The 16,858-nt window shown below is 38.3% G+C and overlaps 1 protein-coding gene across 1 annotated transcript in view; it reads right to left on the reverse strand.

The window, feature by feature from the left end:
- The window catches only part of abat (4-aminobutyrate aminotransferase), a 36,839-nt gene extending 21,106 nt beyond the window's left edge, over positions 1–15,733 (reverse strand). Inside the window, exons 1-2 of the mRNA XM_063471080.1 lie at positions 15,612–15,733; positions 1,190–1,333 (exon numbers count right to left, since the gene is read on the reverse strand). Coding sequence (XP_063327150.1) covers positions 1,190–1,333; positions 15,612–15,729 — 262 coding nt within the window. The 5' untranslated portion in view covers positions 15,730–15,733. The remainder of the gene's footprint in view (positions 1–1,189; positions 1,334–15,611) is intronic.
- Between the last annotated feature and the right edge of the window lie 1,125 nt (positions 15,734–16,858).

Below are 16,858 nucleotides of genomic sequence, written 5' to 3' on the forward strand. Positions count from 1 at the left end.
TTGGGAGCAAATAAGGAAATTTATATTTTTCCATAGTTATATCTCAAACAACTATACAACAAAATCCATAGTATCTGCCCCGACCGTTACAGTGTCCTCTATCCCGGTAACTCTGACTCACAGTTGAAAAACAGGATAAGCCCAGAAACTAGTTCTTACTGGTTCTGGACAATTTGGGGTCATCTTTACTGAGCTAGCGGTTACAGCAACAAGTTCAGTGAACTGAAATAGCTTCTCATGGATGACTAGGCTGTTAGTTGATCTACTATCAAACAAGCAAAGATAAGGTTTAAAGCTCATATCAGTGCTCCGCTGGACATTTATACCGACTGTTTATGAAGCAGTTGCAGGTGAACACTTTCTTGAGATAAATTTAGTTGCTCCAAAACACACATTTATATATAGTTAGTCCACACGCTTGGGAACAGCAACACTTTTTTGTGATTTTGCTTCTGCACACAACCAGACTGGAATTAAAATTAACAAAATAAGTCTGTACTTCAATCACATCTTGAAGTGCAGAGCTTCAACTTTAAATCCACAGTTGTTGTAATGCATTCATTATTTATAGCCATATTATACAGTATAGACAGCTTCCTCTTTCACATGGTTTTACTATATAAAACAGCCTTTATGGAGACGCCTTCTGTAGCAAAACCTGTCACAAATCCAGTTTATCGGATAACAGCAGCTGTCTGTAGACAGATTTTGCCAACGCAATAGTGTCCCATGTGTAGTGAATAATTTACAGCAGTATGTCTGGCTTCGTGGTTATGGACAGAAGACCTTTGACACACCACTCAGTCACTCATCTTGGAAAAGCACAAACATGTGTATTGATAAGCACATCCTCCTTCAGTTTAAACATTTACACTGATTACACAATGCTATTCTGCTTTCACTGCTTTACCCATGAGAGGTATTAAAATTTTATTTTCAGATGAGACATTTCAATTAAAAAAAATCATCTGAAAATTCTTAAAGTTACTTTGAAATAAGCAATACATTCCTCACATGTGGAAAAGCTTAGCTTATTAGCTGTGGCACTAATATGGCTGGAAGAATAAGATTAATTTACACAACGGTCCAAACAGTTTTAAGACAATCTCCAACACTGGTAACACATCTTTACCTACTGAATGTTATATCCTGACTGGAAAACAAGGATCTGGTGTAGTGCTAGATTTACCTGAAGCACTGAGCCACACGTTTTTCTGCAGAGAGAAAGCCAGCTGACGACTGATCAAGGAGGTTGCCATGGCAAAACAGCCACAGTCAAAAAGTGTGAGAGACAGGCAAAAACTGTGCTCAGCTTCTAACGTCTCCAAGTCACCTATAAAAACAAAGGAAAGAAAGAGGGAAAGGGGAAGAAGGGGGTAGGGAAGGGGGGATCAGAGAGAACAGAGAGGTGCAAAAAAACAAACAAAAAAAGCACATTAACTTTATTAAATAAACAAGAATGTGGCATCTGCCACAGCAGAGGAGTCAAAAGTGTAGGTTTTTTTACAAAGTCCTTCTAGCAGCAAGTCTCATATCTATGCAATCTTGGATTAAATCCTGGGGTATCTTGAAGCCCCTATCTAAATGAATGGAGAGAGAGCCACAACTCTTTAATTTAATAATCACCAGAACATAAAAACAAACACAGGGTAGAAAATGACCAATCAAAATAATTGCAAATGGCTTCAAATAGTTTGTGATTTTGGACCAAAATGAGGTTTTTCAGTGACTTCACATCCAGTGATGGGTGAGTATTCCCCTTCATCCCTAAACTATGCTTCTTCTGTGGAAACCTGTTAAGCATTCCTTCCACACCCGACCATATTTAACTGAATTCTGTAGGACCCCAGCCTCGCTGTACACATATGAAAGTATTTTTTCCTTCTCCTTACCAAACCCCTCCCACACACAAGTGTTTGTGTCGTTACTTCCAGTGCCACACTCTGCTTGACCTGTCTACAGTGTAACACATTCCAAAGCAATGTGTTACTGTAAACACATTACATTCTTCAGTAACGTAGTAACATATTACGTATTAAATTTAGTAATTACATTACAGTTACAATTATGTGAATATGTATATTACAAGAGCTCTTGAGTTGTTTGCACACTACTGAATGGAAAAAAAATCGAACATAAATTTTATTTTTATATATAAGTCAAGCAACAGCACTGGATTCACCGCTGACATCAGGTGAACTCCAGTAAGCCCTGGAAAGTATGCTCAATAATAAGGCTGCAGGTCCAGATGGATTTCCAGCAGAATTCTGGCAGCAGTGTTCCACACAATGTTACAGGAAATATAAGAAAATGGCAGACTACCAACAAATATGAATTCTGCCAACGTCTCCTGCTAAAACCAGGCAAAGACCCTGTTCTTCCCACCAGCTATTGTCCAATATCCCTTATCAAGGTTGACATGAAAATAATCTGCAAAGCTCTCTAAAAGAGATTAGAGAAGAAAACCTCCCTCATAATATATCCTGACCAAACTGGTTTCATAAAAGGTAGGCACTCATCAACAAATACATGTAGATCACTTAATTTAATAGACTATTCATGCAGTAAAAACATTGAAACCACAATATTGTCTCTAGATGCAGAAAAAGCGTTTGACAGAGTGAACTGGAAATTTTTATTTGCAACTTTACACAAATTTGGTTTTGGAAACTCTTTCATAAACTGGTTTTAAATATGACATAATTCCCCAACAGCTTGTGTCAGAACAAATGACCAGACATCCTCCAGGTTCTGTCTCCTGAGGGGCACCAGGCAGGGATGCCCACTCTCCCCTTCACTGTTTGCAATTTTTATCGAACCACTTGAGCAGCAGTTAGACAGGGTACAGTAATTAAGGGCATAAAATGCAAGAATGTAGAACATAAAATCAGTCTCTATGTGGATGATGCGTTGCTTTTCCTCCAACACTCACAAAACACTCTCTCTGAGGTAGTTACATTAATAAACTCTTTTTTAAGAGTTGCCAAGAATCAATTATTTATTTTTAAATGATCCCGAGTAAACCATCACCAGACTGGTTCAGATCTCTGGAATCCTTTGGAAAGATAAACCCCTGTGTATTAGCTTAAAAATGCAACAAACGACCGAGGACAAAGGAGGATTAGATCTGCCTAACTTTCAAAACTACTTCTTAGCCAACAGCCTACAGTTCATCTCAGGATGGCTAAAACACACCCTGTTAGATGAGCCCGGGCACTATGCAATAATATAGAGATTGCGACCCTACCATTCATTAGTTCAAACATCAAACAACATGTTGCTTTAAAAGCATCAACATCAGCTCTTCTCTGACAGCATGGTGGGAGTTTCTAAAAATAAGTCTTCATTAATTCCAAACATACACCCATCTGGAACAACCCTGACATACTACAGAACAATAATATAATTCACTTCCCAGATTGGAGTTGTAAAGGAATTAAATACTTGGAACATATATTAGAAGGAACAGAGTATTCTGTTTGATAGACTAGTTTAACAGTATGGGATCGACAAGAATAGATTTTTTAGAATATCAACAAATTAAATCTACAGTAAAAAAGAAACTTAAACATCATGACCAAACACCACCAAGTGTGGTACATTTCCTTAATCTCAAAACTCTCAAACTACTGTCTAAAACATACAGGACACTCTCCAAAACAGATGAATCAATATCCCCTTTCTATTGCACAATGGGAAGCGGATCTATCAGTCAGCTTAGACCAAAACTTCTGGTCTCAGGTATGCTTAGAAACCTTTCCATTGATTAGAAATCCCAATCTATAATTAATACAGTACAAAATACTACATGGAGTGCACTATACAGGTCACACTGTCAAGGCAATACACCTAACGATTACATCCACATGCTTTGGTTCTGTCCACCAGTTCATAGGTTTTGGTGGTGGACATTCAATTCAATTCAATTCAATTTTATTTATATAGCGCCAAATCACAACAAAAGTCGCCTCAAGGCGCTTTATATTGTACAGTAGATAGCACAATAATAAATACAGAGAAAAACCCAACAATCATATCATATGACCCCCTATGAGCAAGCACTTTGGCGACAGTGGGAAGGAAAAACTCCCTTTTAACAGGAAGAAACCTCCGGCAGAACCAGGCTCAGGGAGGGGCGGCCATCTGCTGCGACCGGTTGGGGTGAAAGAAGGAAAACAGGATGAAAGACATGCTGTGGAAGAGAGACAGAGATTAATAACAGATATGATTCGATGCAGAGAGGTCTATTAACACATAGTGAGTGAGAAGGTGACTGGAAAGGAAAAACTCAATGCATCATGGGAATCCCCGGCAGCCTACGTCTATTGCAGCATAACTAAGGGAGGATTCAGGGTCACCTGGTCCAGCCCTAACTATATGCTTTAGCAAAAAGGAAAGTTTTAAGCCTAACCTTGAAAGTAGAGATAGTGTCTGTCTCCTGAATCCAAACTGGAAGCTGGTTCCACAGAAGAGGGGCCTGAAAACTGAAGGCTCTCCCTCCCATTCTACTTTTAAATACTCTAGGAACAACAAGTGAAGACTTATCAAAGTGTCTGAAATGTAAAATTCAGACCTGGATGGGGCTCTGGTGGCTCTTGGGTGGTTTTTCTGGGGGCTGCGTGTGGCAGGGCTGGGGGAGGGTCTGCGCTGACGGACGTAGGTTACCGGCCTGCTAGGTGCTCCTGGGTAGGTCCGGGGCGGACTTGGGGTCTTGGGGTTCTGGGGCTGCTCCGCCTCCGGACGGGGGTTCTGATTGGGCTTTGGGGGCTTGGGTCCTGGTTGGTGTGTCATCGGGTTTGCCCACCTCTGAATTTTAAATACATGTAGACATTGAGGATTCTTGGGAGGGGCCAGCTGTTATCTGGCAGAGGGTCAGTGCCACCATGCCCCTCCTCTGTTTTAAATGCACTTAAGAACAGCATCCATCTACACCACATATCAGCGGGCGGAGTGAGGGATGGGGTCTTCACACCCAGCTCCCTCCGGCTGCACCTTGGCTGCTGGGTCACCCTCGTCCAAGGCACTCCTCAGCTCTAGGTGGATGGCGTGACTGCCCCTGCGGAGGTCCTTCTTGGGCTCTCATGGTCCACTAGATGTCTGTGGCCTGGATCTCCTCCATGCCTGCTTAATGTCCTGGGGGCTATGGCTCCCCAGACCTACTATTAGACAGTGGTGATTTACTGGGAACACTATATTATATTCATATAGTATTATTCAAGGGTGTTTGAGAGTTTGATGATGTTAAAATTTAGGCAAGCCCACTAACAGAACTTTTTGTTAAAATATTTGTTACTTTTTTAAGGTAGAGAGTAGCACTTTAACTACTATGACAATAGTATTCTATGATAAAAAGAACTAAGGGTTGAGTGAGGCAAAGGCAGGGATGGCTGTATGCACTTTCTCCTCATTCATCATGTGTTATGTAACACTGTCTGCAGGAACAGGAAAAATCCAGTTATCTGCTTTCACAGGCTAGAAAACCTTGGCGCTTGCACACTGCAAGCACAACATACAAAGACATGCATGCACAGACAGACGGTTTCTTGGCAACGCCTCATGAACTGGAAAAAACTGGTTTTGATTGTGAAAGTTACACAAGACTACATCTTCACATGCCAAAGGGGGAGAAGAAGTTCACAGTCTGCACTGTAATAAGCTGAAATCTGAACTCAACAGGAATTCAGCAGCACTACTGTCAAATGAAATAGTTAAAATCATATGGATTTTAGTTGTGGATTATTAATTTATGTTGAGGCCCCATTCATAATAATGCTAAGTAAAAGTAATTATGGGAAGTTTTACTTTCCTGGGTTACTGAGACAAACAAACATGTTTAAAGTTGTTCAGAAATATCTCCTTTGAGCACTTGATGCAATCGAGGTTGTTAACGAGTGGTTCAGACGCTCTTTAAACACTGTAACTCTTCATTTACTTTCCTAGTCAAGCGCTGTGGGTGTTGTTCACATAAAAGTAAAATACATGACTATCACAGGTTCATGTTGTTCAGTCATTGCTATTTCCCAGTGAAAAGAACCAAGTTAAAATGCAACTGACATTACCACCCTGTCACTATGGCAACAGCCCAGGCGCTAAATGAATATAAAGACACATTTGTGTGTTTCTTGTTTCCACTGAGTAAGATCACAGAAGTGGAGCATATAATATTTCTCCTAATAGTTGACAAATTTATGCCACGCAACAATCACTTTAAGTTTAATTAGCATTTGCTGAACATGAAAACCATATTGATCAGATTGATTTTATTTATAAAGCCTGCTTACATATGAAGAATCCCAGATCCGATGTTCTCTATGAAACAATCATTTGTTAAAAATTCATGGATTATAAACATAAAAACATAAAAAGCCATAAGGGTGTTCTACTTTATTCAGGGGAACAAATGATTTTGTCAGGAAAATTAAATTATAGAACAAGAGTAGCTGGTGTTTGACATGTTTGACATGTTTGACGTGTGTGTGTGTGTGTGTGTGTGTGTGTGTCAACGATAGGGTTTTAAACCACTGGAGTGAAGATATTTGGTCTGGTCATTATTTTAAAAACCTGCACCAGTTCGAGGGTTAAAGGTTTTATCTTAGATTTATGATTAAAATTTAGTTTATGTAAAAACATGAGACATGGCATTCTGAATAAAAATGACAAAGATTTCAGCACATTTAAATCTTCCTGCACAAGCAAACTGGGAAACATATACACTAAGTACTGTTGGATGATTTCAACTCTGTGAATATCCATTCATTTTTCTATATAGGTCAATGTTTTTTCCCCTTTCTGTATCCAAAATGTAAATTAGCACTAATGTTGTTCAGAGCTTTGGTGGCAGAAACCAGTGTTAATCCTGTTAATGCCGCAGTAATATCAGGTAATGGAAGTGTGAGCAAACCTTTTGTTTATGCATTTTTTTAATGAATGGGAGTGGTGATTCTATATGTGATATTTTTGGTCCCACTCAGTAATAAAATTAAAGTTCAATTCAATTTTATTTTATTTATAATAACAACAACAGTCACCTCAAGGTGCTTAATATTGTAAGGTGAAGACCTTAATTGTTCAACAATAAAGCTATAGGAAGGAGTAATATGTGTGCAATAAAATGTGCAGTAAAATCCAGCACCTACAAATAGTACATTGTATACATGAAAATAATAATTTTTTTTCCATTTCTCTAGGACAGTTGTGTATATTTTAACATTACTCATGGAGTCAGAACCATAAAGGAACTATGTAACCACTGGAAAGGCAAGACTCCCTTTTTTTAATCCAATTTTATTTGTAGAACCCTTTCTAAAGAGTTTTGCAATATGTTGAACTAAGCACCAAAATACCACACAACAAATCAATAAACTAATTTTTTAAAAGGCAATGAAAAAAAAAGTGAAATGCTGAGTTATTCAGAGTCAAACGCAGAGGAATAAAAAAAAGAGTTTTAAAACAGGCAGTAATTGGGCCATCCTAACATGGGCAATGAGATCATTCCACAAATTCGGGATAATACCTGAAAAAGCTTGATCATCCCTGCTGTTCATCCAGGTTTTAAGGACTCCTACAGATGGAGTCAGTGGTGCTGATGCATTAAAGGTCTTAAAACTGATCAAATATTCAAAAATGAACAGGGAGCCAGTGGAGGGACAACAGGATGTGCTTATGCTTGTGAGTACCAGTTAAGAGAAAAACTACAGCATTTTGGACTGACCAAAAAAAACATTGCAACATAAAGTGCATTATAATAGTCCAAATGCATTGTGATCAGAGCATGAAGGAGATGCTCAAAAACTTTAAAAAAATAACGTGGATTTGGTTCTGGATAATGGACTAAAGTGATAAATGCTTTAATGAAAGAATCTTTCTTATCTAGTCTAAAATTACAGTCTTGTTTCACACCAAGGTTTGTTACAAGTCCAAGAGAGGAGCAGCACAGGCACTGCTGGGTCAGAACATAATGACATCAATCTGACTTTCACTGAAATTATTTAAAATTTAAAGCTTTCCATGTTTTCATACATCTCCCCTAAACCATTACTGGAGTGTTTAAGGGAGATGACATTTCTTTTTATAGGCATGCGTGCCAGGCACATAGAAATATGGAAGGCCATCTTTTAAAAAAAAAAAGAAAAAAGGTAAAGGTAGGCACTGAAGGTAAAGGGAAAAAAGGATTAGCCAGAGAACTGATCTTTGTGGGACTCCATATGACATAGATCACCAAGATGGTAAGAAGGTTCTATGTGTTAAAAGAACCTAAACCACTCCAAGGCTATACTTTTAAGGCCCACATAGTGTTTTAATGAACCATGAGTGTGGTCTATTGTGTCTAAAGCAGCAGAGCACAAGAAAGTCAAAGTCACCTAAAAAGTAGTAAAAGATCATTAAGAATTCATAAAAATACAGATTTTGTGCTTTAGACGGTTTTAAAACCAGTTTGGGAAACATCCAGAAACACAGTCTGATGTTTAAGAGTACAGTTTTCTCTTAAATATTTGAAAGAAAAGGCAGCTTCAAAATAGGTTTTTAAATCAGAGAATGTACTGCTGGAGTTGTCTGAAATAAGTAGGCACGACATCAAGTGAGACTGCTGTTAATAGTTACCAAGAAGAGAACTCCAGCAGAACCAGACTCCGGGAGGGACAGCTATCCGTTGTGACTGGCAGGAACCAGCTATGTTAAAAATCATCTCTGCCAAAATTATTTCAAGACTACATCAATGACTCATCCAGGAGGTTACAAAAGAACCCAGAGAAACATCTAAAGAACTAGACGGCTCAGTTGGGTCATAATTTAACAATAAGAAACAGTTCAATCATCAGCTCAAACCCTGAAGGGTTATGCAGACAATGATCCAAAGTTCACCAGAATGTCCAGCTGTGAAGTGTAAGAAAACCCACCAAAAAACAAAACCAAATAAATGGTGGCAGGGCTGATAGGGTGACAGAGAAACAGATCCAACGTGCTACAGACCAGGCATAAGAAAGGTTTTTGGAACTGGAAAATATGGAATTACAGTAACTCAATATAAGTCACAAATGATTACAATTTTCAGCACTGCTTAACAACCTCTGCAGATCTAGATGAATTTTAATGGCTACTATGAAGGTACTACAGCTAAGGTTTATAAAACAACTTTCACCACATCATTAAGATGAGAATAGACAGAAAAAATGCAAACGCTTTATTTTCAGTCACATTTGGTTATGCCTGTTTTCATGAGGCTTCGGGTTAGTTTCACATGTGAGGACAGTTTAAAGCATCTAGGTTGTTTTGACAGTAATTTATTGAGTAAGAAGAAAATAAAGAAGTGAAGAAAACCAAAAAAATCTAACTGTTCTCCAGAACATCTGAATTATATTTACAGTTTTTGTGTGATTGTTTGTTTGTTTTGCCTAAACCTGCAGCATTTCTGCCCTGTCCTTAAACAAACTGAACTTACTTTGACAACAAATCTGTTGTGTAATCAGCTGTGCGGTGGTATTATTGAATACAGCAGCTAAGAAATCCAAAGCACAGCTACTAACACTGAATGTATTTAATGAAACTAACAATATTTGTGACTTTTAAGGGAAATGTAAATATATGAAATGTTTTTGTTCTGAGCGCCTAAAATACTACATAAGGCTGTGGTATGAATTCTGAAACAGAACAAGGACCTCTATGAATTCTGAAGTCAGTATACACCTACTCACAAAAAGATACATCCTCTGATTAAGGCAAACACCAACTGTCACATCCATGTTAGCATCAACAACAAAGTAAATGTTACTGTTAACCGCACCGCCTCCAAATATTATGTAAATGTATATTTTAATCTCTGCATGCCGCCACAGTGGTGGTGTACAAAGGATTTATTAAATTCCGGTTCTTTGCATTCTTTACGGCCAAAAAGACGCAGCTCAGAAGTGGTCTTATTACTTTAAAAATGATCTTTATTTTACATATCCGGATATGGAGACCTGACACAACACACACAACCCCAGGTCTAAAGCACAAACAGGAAGCCTAGTTATATTTATATACGATCGTGGCTCAAGAGTTGGGAGTTCGCCTTGTAATCGGAAGGTTGCCGGTTCGAGCCCCAGCTTGGACAGTCTCGGTCGTTGTGTCCTTGGGCAGGACACTTCACCCGTTGCCTACTGGTGGTGGTCAGAGGGCCCGGTGGCGCCAGTGTCCGGCAGCCTCACCTCTGTCAGTGCGCCCCAGGGCAGCTGTGGCTACAATGTAGCTGCCATCACCAGTGTGTGAATGTGTGGATGACTGGATATGTAAAGCGCTTTGGGGTCCTTAAGGACTAGTAAAGCGCTATATAAATACAGGCCATTTACCATTTACTCCATCTTGACGTCACCCACACTTTAAGTTTCGATCAAACACTCTGCTTAGTTTCACTTTGCACCTGCAAAAGCATGCTCTGCAAAAGCATGTGGTTTCTTGTCAGTCCTGCCGGCACAAACTGTACTAATAGTTGGGCCTCTATTATATAAGTTTTAATACTTGGATGAAAATGCAATCAATGGAGTCTAGTCTAGGGGGCTTAAGACTTTTGCACAGCAATGTATACAATATAGATTATAGCTATGGGCTAGAGTTCCAAGAAACTTAACATTCTCTGCAGATTCTCTGCTGACACCTTATTCCCTCCTCTGCACCACAAACCATCTCTGCCTAGCCTCGCGACCTGAGTTGTCCTTCTGATATACGCATTTCTAATCCTGGTCACTCTCAGGGAAATTCTTAGCATCTTCAAATCCGCTATACCCCCAGTTCTGCCTCCTGTTATTTTGTTGCCACCGTCTTTAAACCATATATCATAGCATATCTCACTCCCATCTTGTAAACCCTCTGTCACAAATTCACAAATCACCCCTTACACTTGTCTCCGCCCACTCCATCATGCCTGAAATCTCCTCTTCATCTCACTTGTGCACTCTGTCTATTGTTTCACTATGCTAGTATTCTATTTGTAAATCAAGATCTTCAAAATTCAAAATTTTAACCCATTGAGAGAACAACTCGACACTATGTTATGTAAAATAGGCCAGGCAAACCAACTGTGTTAAGTACTTAAGAAATCAGAGGTCATTAATGTTTGGAGGTTCCAAGTCATTCCAAGTCAAATCATCCAAGCCTTCTGCTCAACCTTCTGGTGTGTCAGTCCACTTTCAGACCTCTGCAGGCTGTTTGAACACAAATATCTCAAAGACTCTTAAAGATAAAGGCCTTAAATTGGGATCCCCCCACTGACATGACCACTGTTGCACCAGGAAAACCTCCACCCGCCCCACTCCTGCTAAACAGCTGACAACAGATTTAAGAGCGACAGGACTCGGTGCTGCTGAATCTTTGATTCTATTTATTGTTTGCTGAGTTTTATTTATTTTATATGCTGGAATATGCAGAAAATAGGTTTAAATATTAAACTAATTTCTTAAGTGAAAGACTGTTGCATATAATTTCATATTTGCTTAATGCAAAGTGCATAAAGTTAAAAGATTAAAACTCATAAAACAATTTTTTAAAAGAGACTTTTTCATTTGAGCCAATTTTATATGATGGATTATGCAGAAGAAATAGAATTGGGCTGAAAGGTCTATTGCTTTATTACGTATTCAGGTTGTGTATCATGTTTTTTAAAAGTAACTAAGTAATAAGTAACTAATTACTTTTGAAAAAGTAATCAGTAAAGTAACGGGATTGGAGAAGTAATCAGTAAATAGTTATATCCACGCTGCAACACAGTGTGGATATAACTTTTGTGTGTTACAGGTGTGCGACACACGAACTGAAAGTAGCTGACTGTAGTATGCAAGTGGCAAGTGGAACTGAACAGCAAGACTGACAGGCAAGCAGACTATAAATTTCAAAGAATTACACTACAGAGAACCAGTTTTCTACAAGAACCGGTTCCTGATTCCCATCCGTAGTTTCCAATTGTTTTAAAGGTGCAGCAAACCTAAGCTGAAAAAAATAAGCTAATATCCATTCTCCTATTTCCTTCCCAAAGTTCTAGATAAAGCAGTAGCATGAGAATTAAATCCTTAAATGCTTTAAATATTTAGTGCACCTTATAGGTGGGGCTGGAGCAGTCTTAAAAAAAGAAAGAAAGGAAAATCAAGTGGGAGGAAAAACCCCCAAAACTGTCAATGATGACACTGAGCTGTTTAAATTAAGCCTAATTTCAACTGCATTCTGAGATGATAACAGAGTTTTCATGCTTTCTTAATTAAGGGGTGTAAACAAAAACGTACGCAAACATGTAGTAATGCTAACAATGTCTACATTGCAATTAGGGATGGGGCTAGAAGTTGCCTTGTCTAGGCAACAACAGGGTCTCCTGTATTCACAAAGCTTCCTAATACCAAAATAGCTTCTAGAGATATGAAAGCACACTGAAATGTCATTCTCTCACTCGTTTTCCCTGGACTGAGACCAAAGAAGTCCAAAATGATGCATGATTTTAGAAAAAAAAACAAAAACAAAAAAACAATGGGGTTTAATATGCAAAATATTCAACATTAAAAGTTGAGAGGTGCCGTGAAAAAAAAAAAAAAATATATATATATATATATATATATATATTTTTTTTTTTTATTACAGACCACACAGTGGCTCATTCAGAGGAAGAAATGATGTTGACCTGCTGACTTTATAAACCATTCATGGAGCCTACAATTATGTCATACACTCACAGCTGATTGGTAAACCAGCAACCATAAAACCAGTCTATATATAACTGCAGAAACAAGCCATAATGCAATCACGCACACGCATTATTACACGCATTGCAATCTATTTTGTGATCTCGTTTGAGAGGCAGCGAGCACCTAATGCAGTAACACTTTAGGCTGAAATGAAAGTGATCATCACCCTCTCCTCTTTGTGTTGTTCATTGAGCCCCTGAGACAATTAATAAGGCAGCAAAGTTGTTGTTTTCCTGACGGAGCCAGAAACAGAGTTTTTACAGAGTTTTGGCTTTCTTTGGAAAACTGTCAGGTTACAAAATCAATACATGAAAAACACAGGCTTTGACATTAAAATGTATTGACTCAAAGAACAGCTACAGCTTCAATCTCTGTTGGGATGCTGAATTGCTTAACTACCCAACAAAACTTTCACAAGCCAATCACAATCCCTTATCCTATTAAATAAAATCAAACTTGCAAAGATGGAACCTTATACCATTTTAAAATCTAAACACAAAGATTATCGCTGTCAACATGAATATCCTCCCCTGCCTTTCATACATTCCTTGAATCCTATCGGTAGACATAAGCGATAATCAGTTTAGCAATTGGGACAAATGGATTATGTGGCAGGGAAAGAAACCTAGAATCAGTTTCAGCGTGTTGCAGCTAGGAAAAGAAAGAAGGGATGGCTCTACCATGCTGAAGAAGCTACTACCTTGCAGCACAATCAATTCCTCTACTCCATTGGTGCAATAAAGACAACAAAGTTAAATGGAAAGAAACTACTAACTGAAACTTGAATCCTTACTTAGGACCTATATTTCATTCACACAACAGGGTAAATTTCATAGCCTTTTCTTTTTACAGGATGCAGTTTGGAGCAAAACTATTTTTAAAAATATCTTTAATTGCAGAACTATTACGTCCAGAATCGTACTCCTGTAAATTTAACAACATCAGAATGAGAGTTCCAAAAAATTAAAAACCTTGCTTTGAATAAAACTTTAACTAAAGGGATAAATAAACTATACAATACGCTCTCCTTTGCTAACAATGTCAATACTTCATTTGTCAAAGAGAAATGGGAGTGTGAGGTGGGGGTTAGACGATCAGAGGAAGCCTGGGGTAGTATTGGCAAATGCCAATGGTCTTCAACTAATATCGGACTTGGAGAGAGCATTGTTGGAAGACCGTGATGACACATTTCAAAACCCTACATCAAAACAAATATAAGAACCCAAATGCTCAATGTCGGAGACACTGCAGTTTTTATAAGGCTGGAAGATAAGTTGTCTTTTACTCATTCACAGGTGGAAAAACTTTCTGGGTTATGTCAGATTCAGACACTTCAAGTGTCAAATCTGAAACTGTGACTTCACATATAAAATAATGACTTTTCTTGGTCGTATTTGCCAATCCAACAGATAACAGTATCATGTCTTTGACAGCAATCTTTCTCCCTGCAGTGTCACCCTCTGAGCTAGAAACAACCTGGAAACTGGAAACACATAAACACATTGTGGTAGAACTTTGTATAATAATGTGTGGTGGAAACTTTTTGTACCATTTCTGACTGACACTGTTCTTAAATAAAGAATTTAAAACAAACAAACAAATAAAGTAAAATCTTAAAATGGACCCTCAAACAGGCAGTGCAGTGAGGAGTAATATGCTCTCGCATCCATGTTCCAGTTAAAACCTAAGACGAAACAGAAAGAAGTGGCTAACCACAACATGCAACAGACAATACTAAGTATCATCTGCATAACACTGGAAAGTAATTTTGTGCGTTCTTAGAATGGAACAGAGGAGCAGCAGATACTTCTTATTCCTATGGAAGTAAGGATGAACTTAGTTTTTAACACACCACTTCAGCATTGATTACGTTTTCTAAATAAGTAATGGCATTTTGATTTATGTTTTGTTATTCATATATATATATATATATATATATATATATATATATATATATATATATATATATATATATATATATATATATATATATATAGATAGATAGATAGATAAACAATGATACAACCAATATATGTATATCGTTCAGGTTTACTGTTTCTATATACCCAAATTTAAGACCAGATTACATTTTAATATGTCCCGATTCATAAAAGTGATTTACCTGCTTTTATTTTATTGACAGAATGCACATCATATTTTTGAGCAATCCCAATTTAAAGAAATTATTAAGGAAAAACATCAGAGGAACTTTTTTCAGCTACTCGTTTGTACATAAAATGTTACACAGACATAACGCGATTATGTTTTCTCTGTTTATCATTGTGATACAAATCTGGGCCAATAATCTATAAAATAAAACATTTAAACTCCTTACTTCAGTTATACAGCAAGTATTTATCTAAGAACAACCAGAACAAAATAAATCTGTGTCTCGTGTCGGTAATGACAGCGAAAACACCTTCTTTTATATATCGTTATTCTGATAACCTTTAAATTCGTTCATGTCGCAGTACATGTTTGATGCGTTTAGGAGTCGCTGTGAAGAGTCCTGATTTGAATACATGTAAACAAGGTATTGATTACACGGTCGCCCTTTGCTGCAGACTGGAGCTGCCATAAACCAGGACAATAAAGACAGTATGTGTGTGCTACTGCCATTCCGCTCTTCTGAAAAATCTGGATCCCACTGGTTCTGGCTGGTTCACACAGAGATTGGAGGTTCATGAATCGGAATAGGCTGGCCAATCCAAACTAGTAATATGTTAAAACGAGACAGACGTTTCATTAAAAGCTATCCAGTCGAGGCTGCTGCAGGCTGCTGCAGATCCCAGTGCACTGACGTTTAACAGACCTGACACAATCACGATGTGCCAGTTCCACACACAGCGATTGTGATCTCATCTAAGCTACCCATGTGAAAATGATAAAGGCTTTGAGAACACTTACTGATGATCCAGTGACAACAGCAAGATCCACACGTAAAACTGCCGGCACCACTGCTGTTGCAAAGAAGCGGTCTCCTCGATTTCTGCAAAGCCAGAGACTCCGCCCACCCTGACAACATCCACCAGGAGCGAGGGCTGCTCCGTACAAGAGGAGGGGCTTATTGTCAGTCCGAGAGACTTTGTTTTTTCAATCTAAAGTTACGCTGAGAATTATACATTTCGTTGAAATGAAAAATCCCAACAGGATAAATAATTATTGTTTTCAATGAGATACTTTAAAGAATTTCTAGAGAAAAGAAAAAAAAGCTTTCTAAGATCGACGAGATTGGCTGTTAAATAGCAGCCAATCAAAAGAGTCTCTGCTGGCATGAGAGTGGAAAAAGGAGTGGAAACGGAAGGACACTGTCATTAATTTATTAATCATCACTGTGCCTTTTTATTGTCTTGTCACGGCAACAATTGGGTGTTGTGTGAATAGGAGAATGACGTATGTAGCCTAAAGCGCTTTGAGTGCTTCTTCTGGCGCACTGTAGCATAAATAAATTGTGTAAATAAAAGTATATAATTGAGCAAAAAAGCTTGAAGTTTTTTGAAGAGCTGAGTTTTGACAAGTTTCTTTAAAAAGTCTAATGATTCTGAAGTGGTTGGTTCAAAGCACTAGACCAGAGAGAGGATGGCTACAGGAACCATGTCTATCATGGGGCTGGATCAAGCACCTCGGCATCGACATCAACAACCGATTGAATTTCAAGACAAATACACAGGCTGTATTTGCAAAGGGGAAGAGGAGGCTCTATTCTCAAAGGAAGATTTAGTGTGTACACCAAAGTGATGGAGAATTGCAGCTTTTTATTGCTTTGGGTTTTTTTGTCACTTAGTGCTTAGTGAAGCACTTTGCTGTGGTTTTCTGGGGAGCAGCATCGGAACTGTTGACTACAGACTGGATAAACTGATCAGGAACCAAGCTCTGCGATTGGCTGCAAAGTGGACACTTTTAAAGCTGTAGTGAAGAGAGGGTCACTGAACAAACCATTCTCCTCATGGATAATCCTGACCATCATCTGCACCATTTGCCAGGAGTAGAGAGCACTTTTTAACAGACTGATTAAGCTCCACCACCACAAGGACAACAGAGGGAAACTGCATACTGTTATCTGTCTCACAGATAAGCATCTGTAAGAAACAACTGCAAAACAAAAAATCCCCAAAATGGGATAAATAAAGCATTTGTCTTATCTAATATTTGGG

Source organism: Pelmatolapia mariae, linkage group LG4 (assembly GCF_036321145.2).
Source record: "Pelmatolapia mariae isolate MD_Pm_ZW linkage group LG4, Pm_UMD_F_2, whole genome shotgun sequence".
NCBI lineage: Eukaryota > Metazoa > Chordata > Actinopteri > Cichliformes > Cichlidae > Pelmatolapia > Pelmatolapia mariae.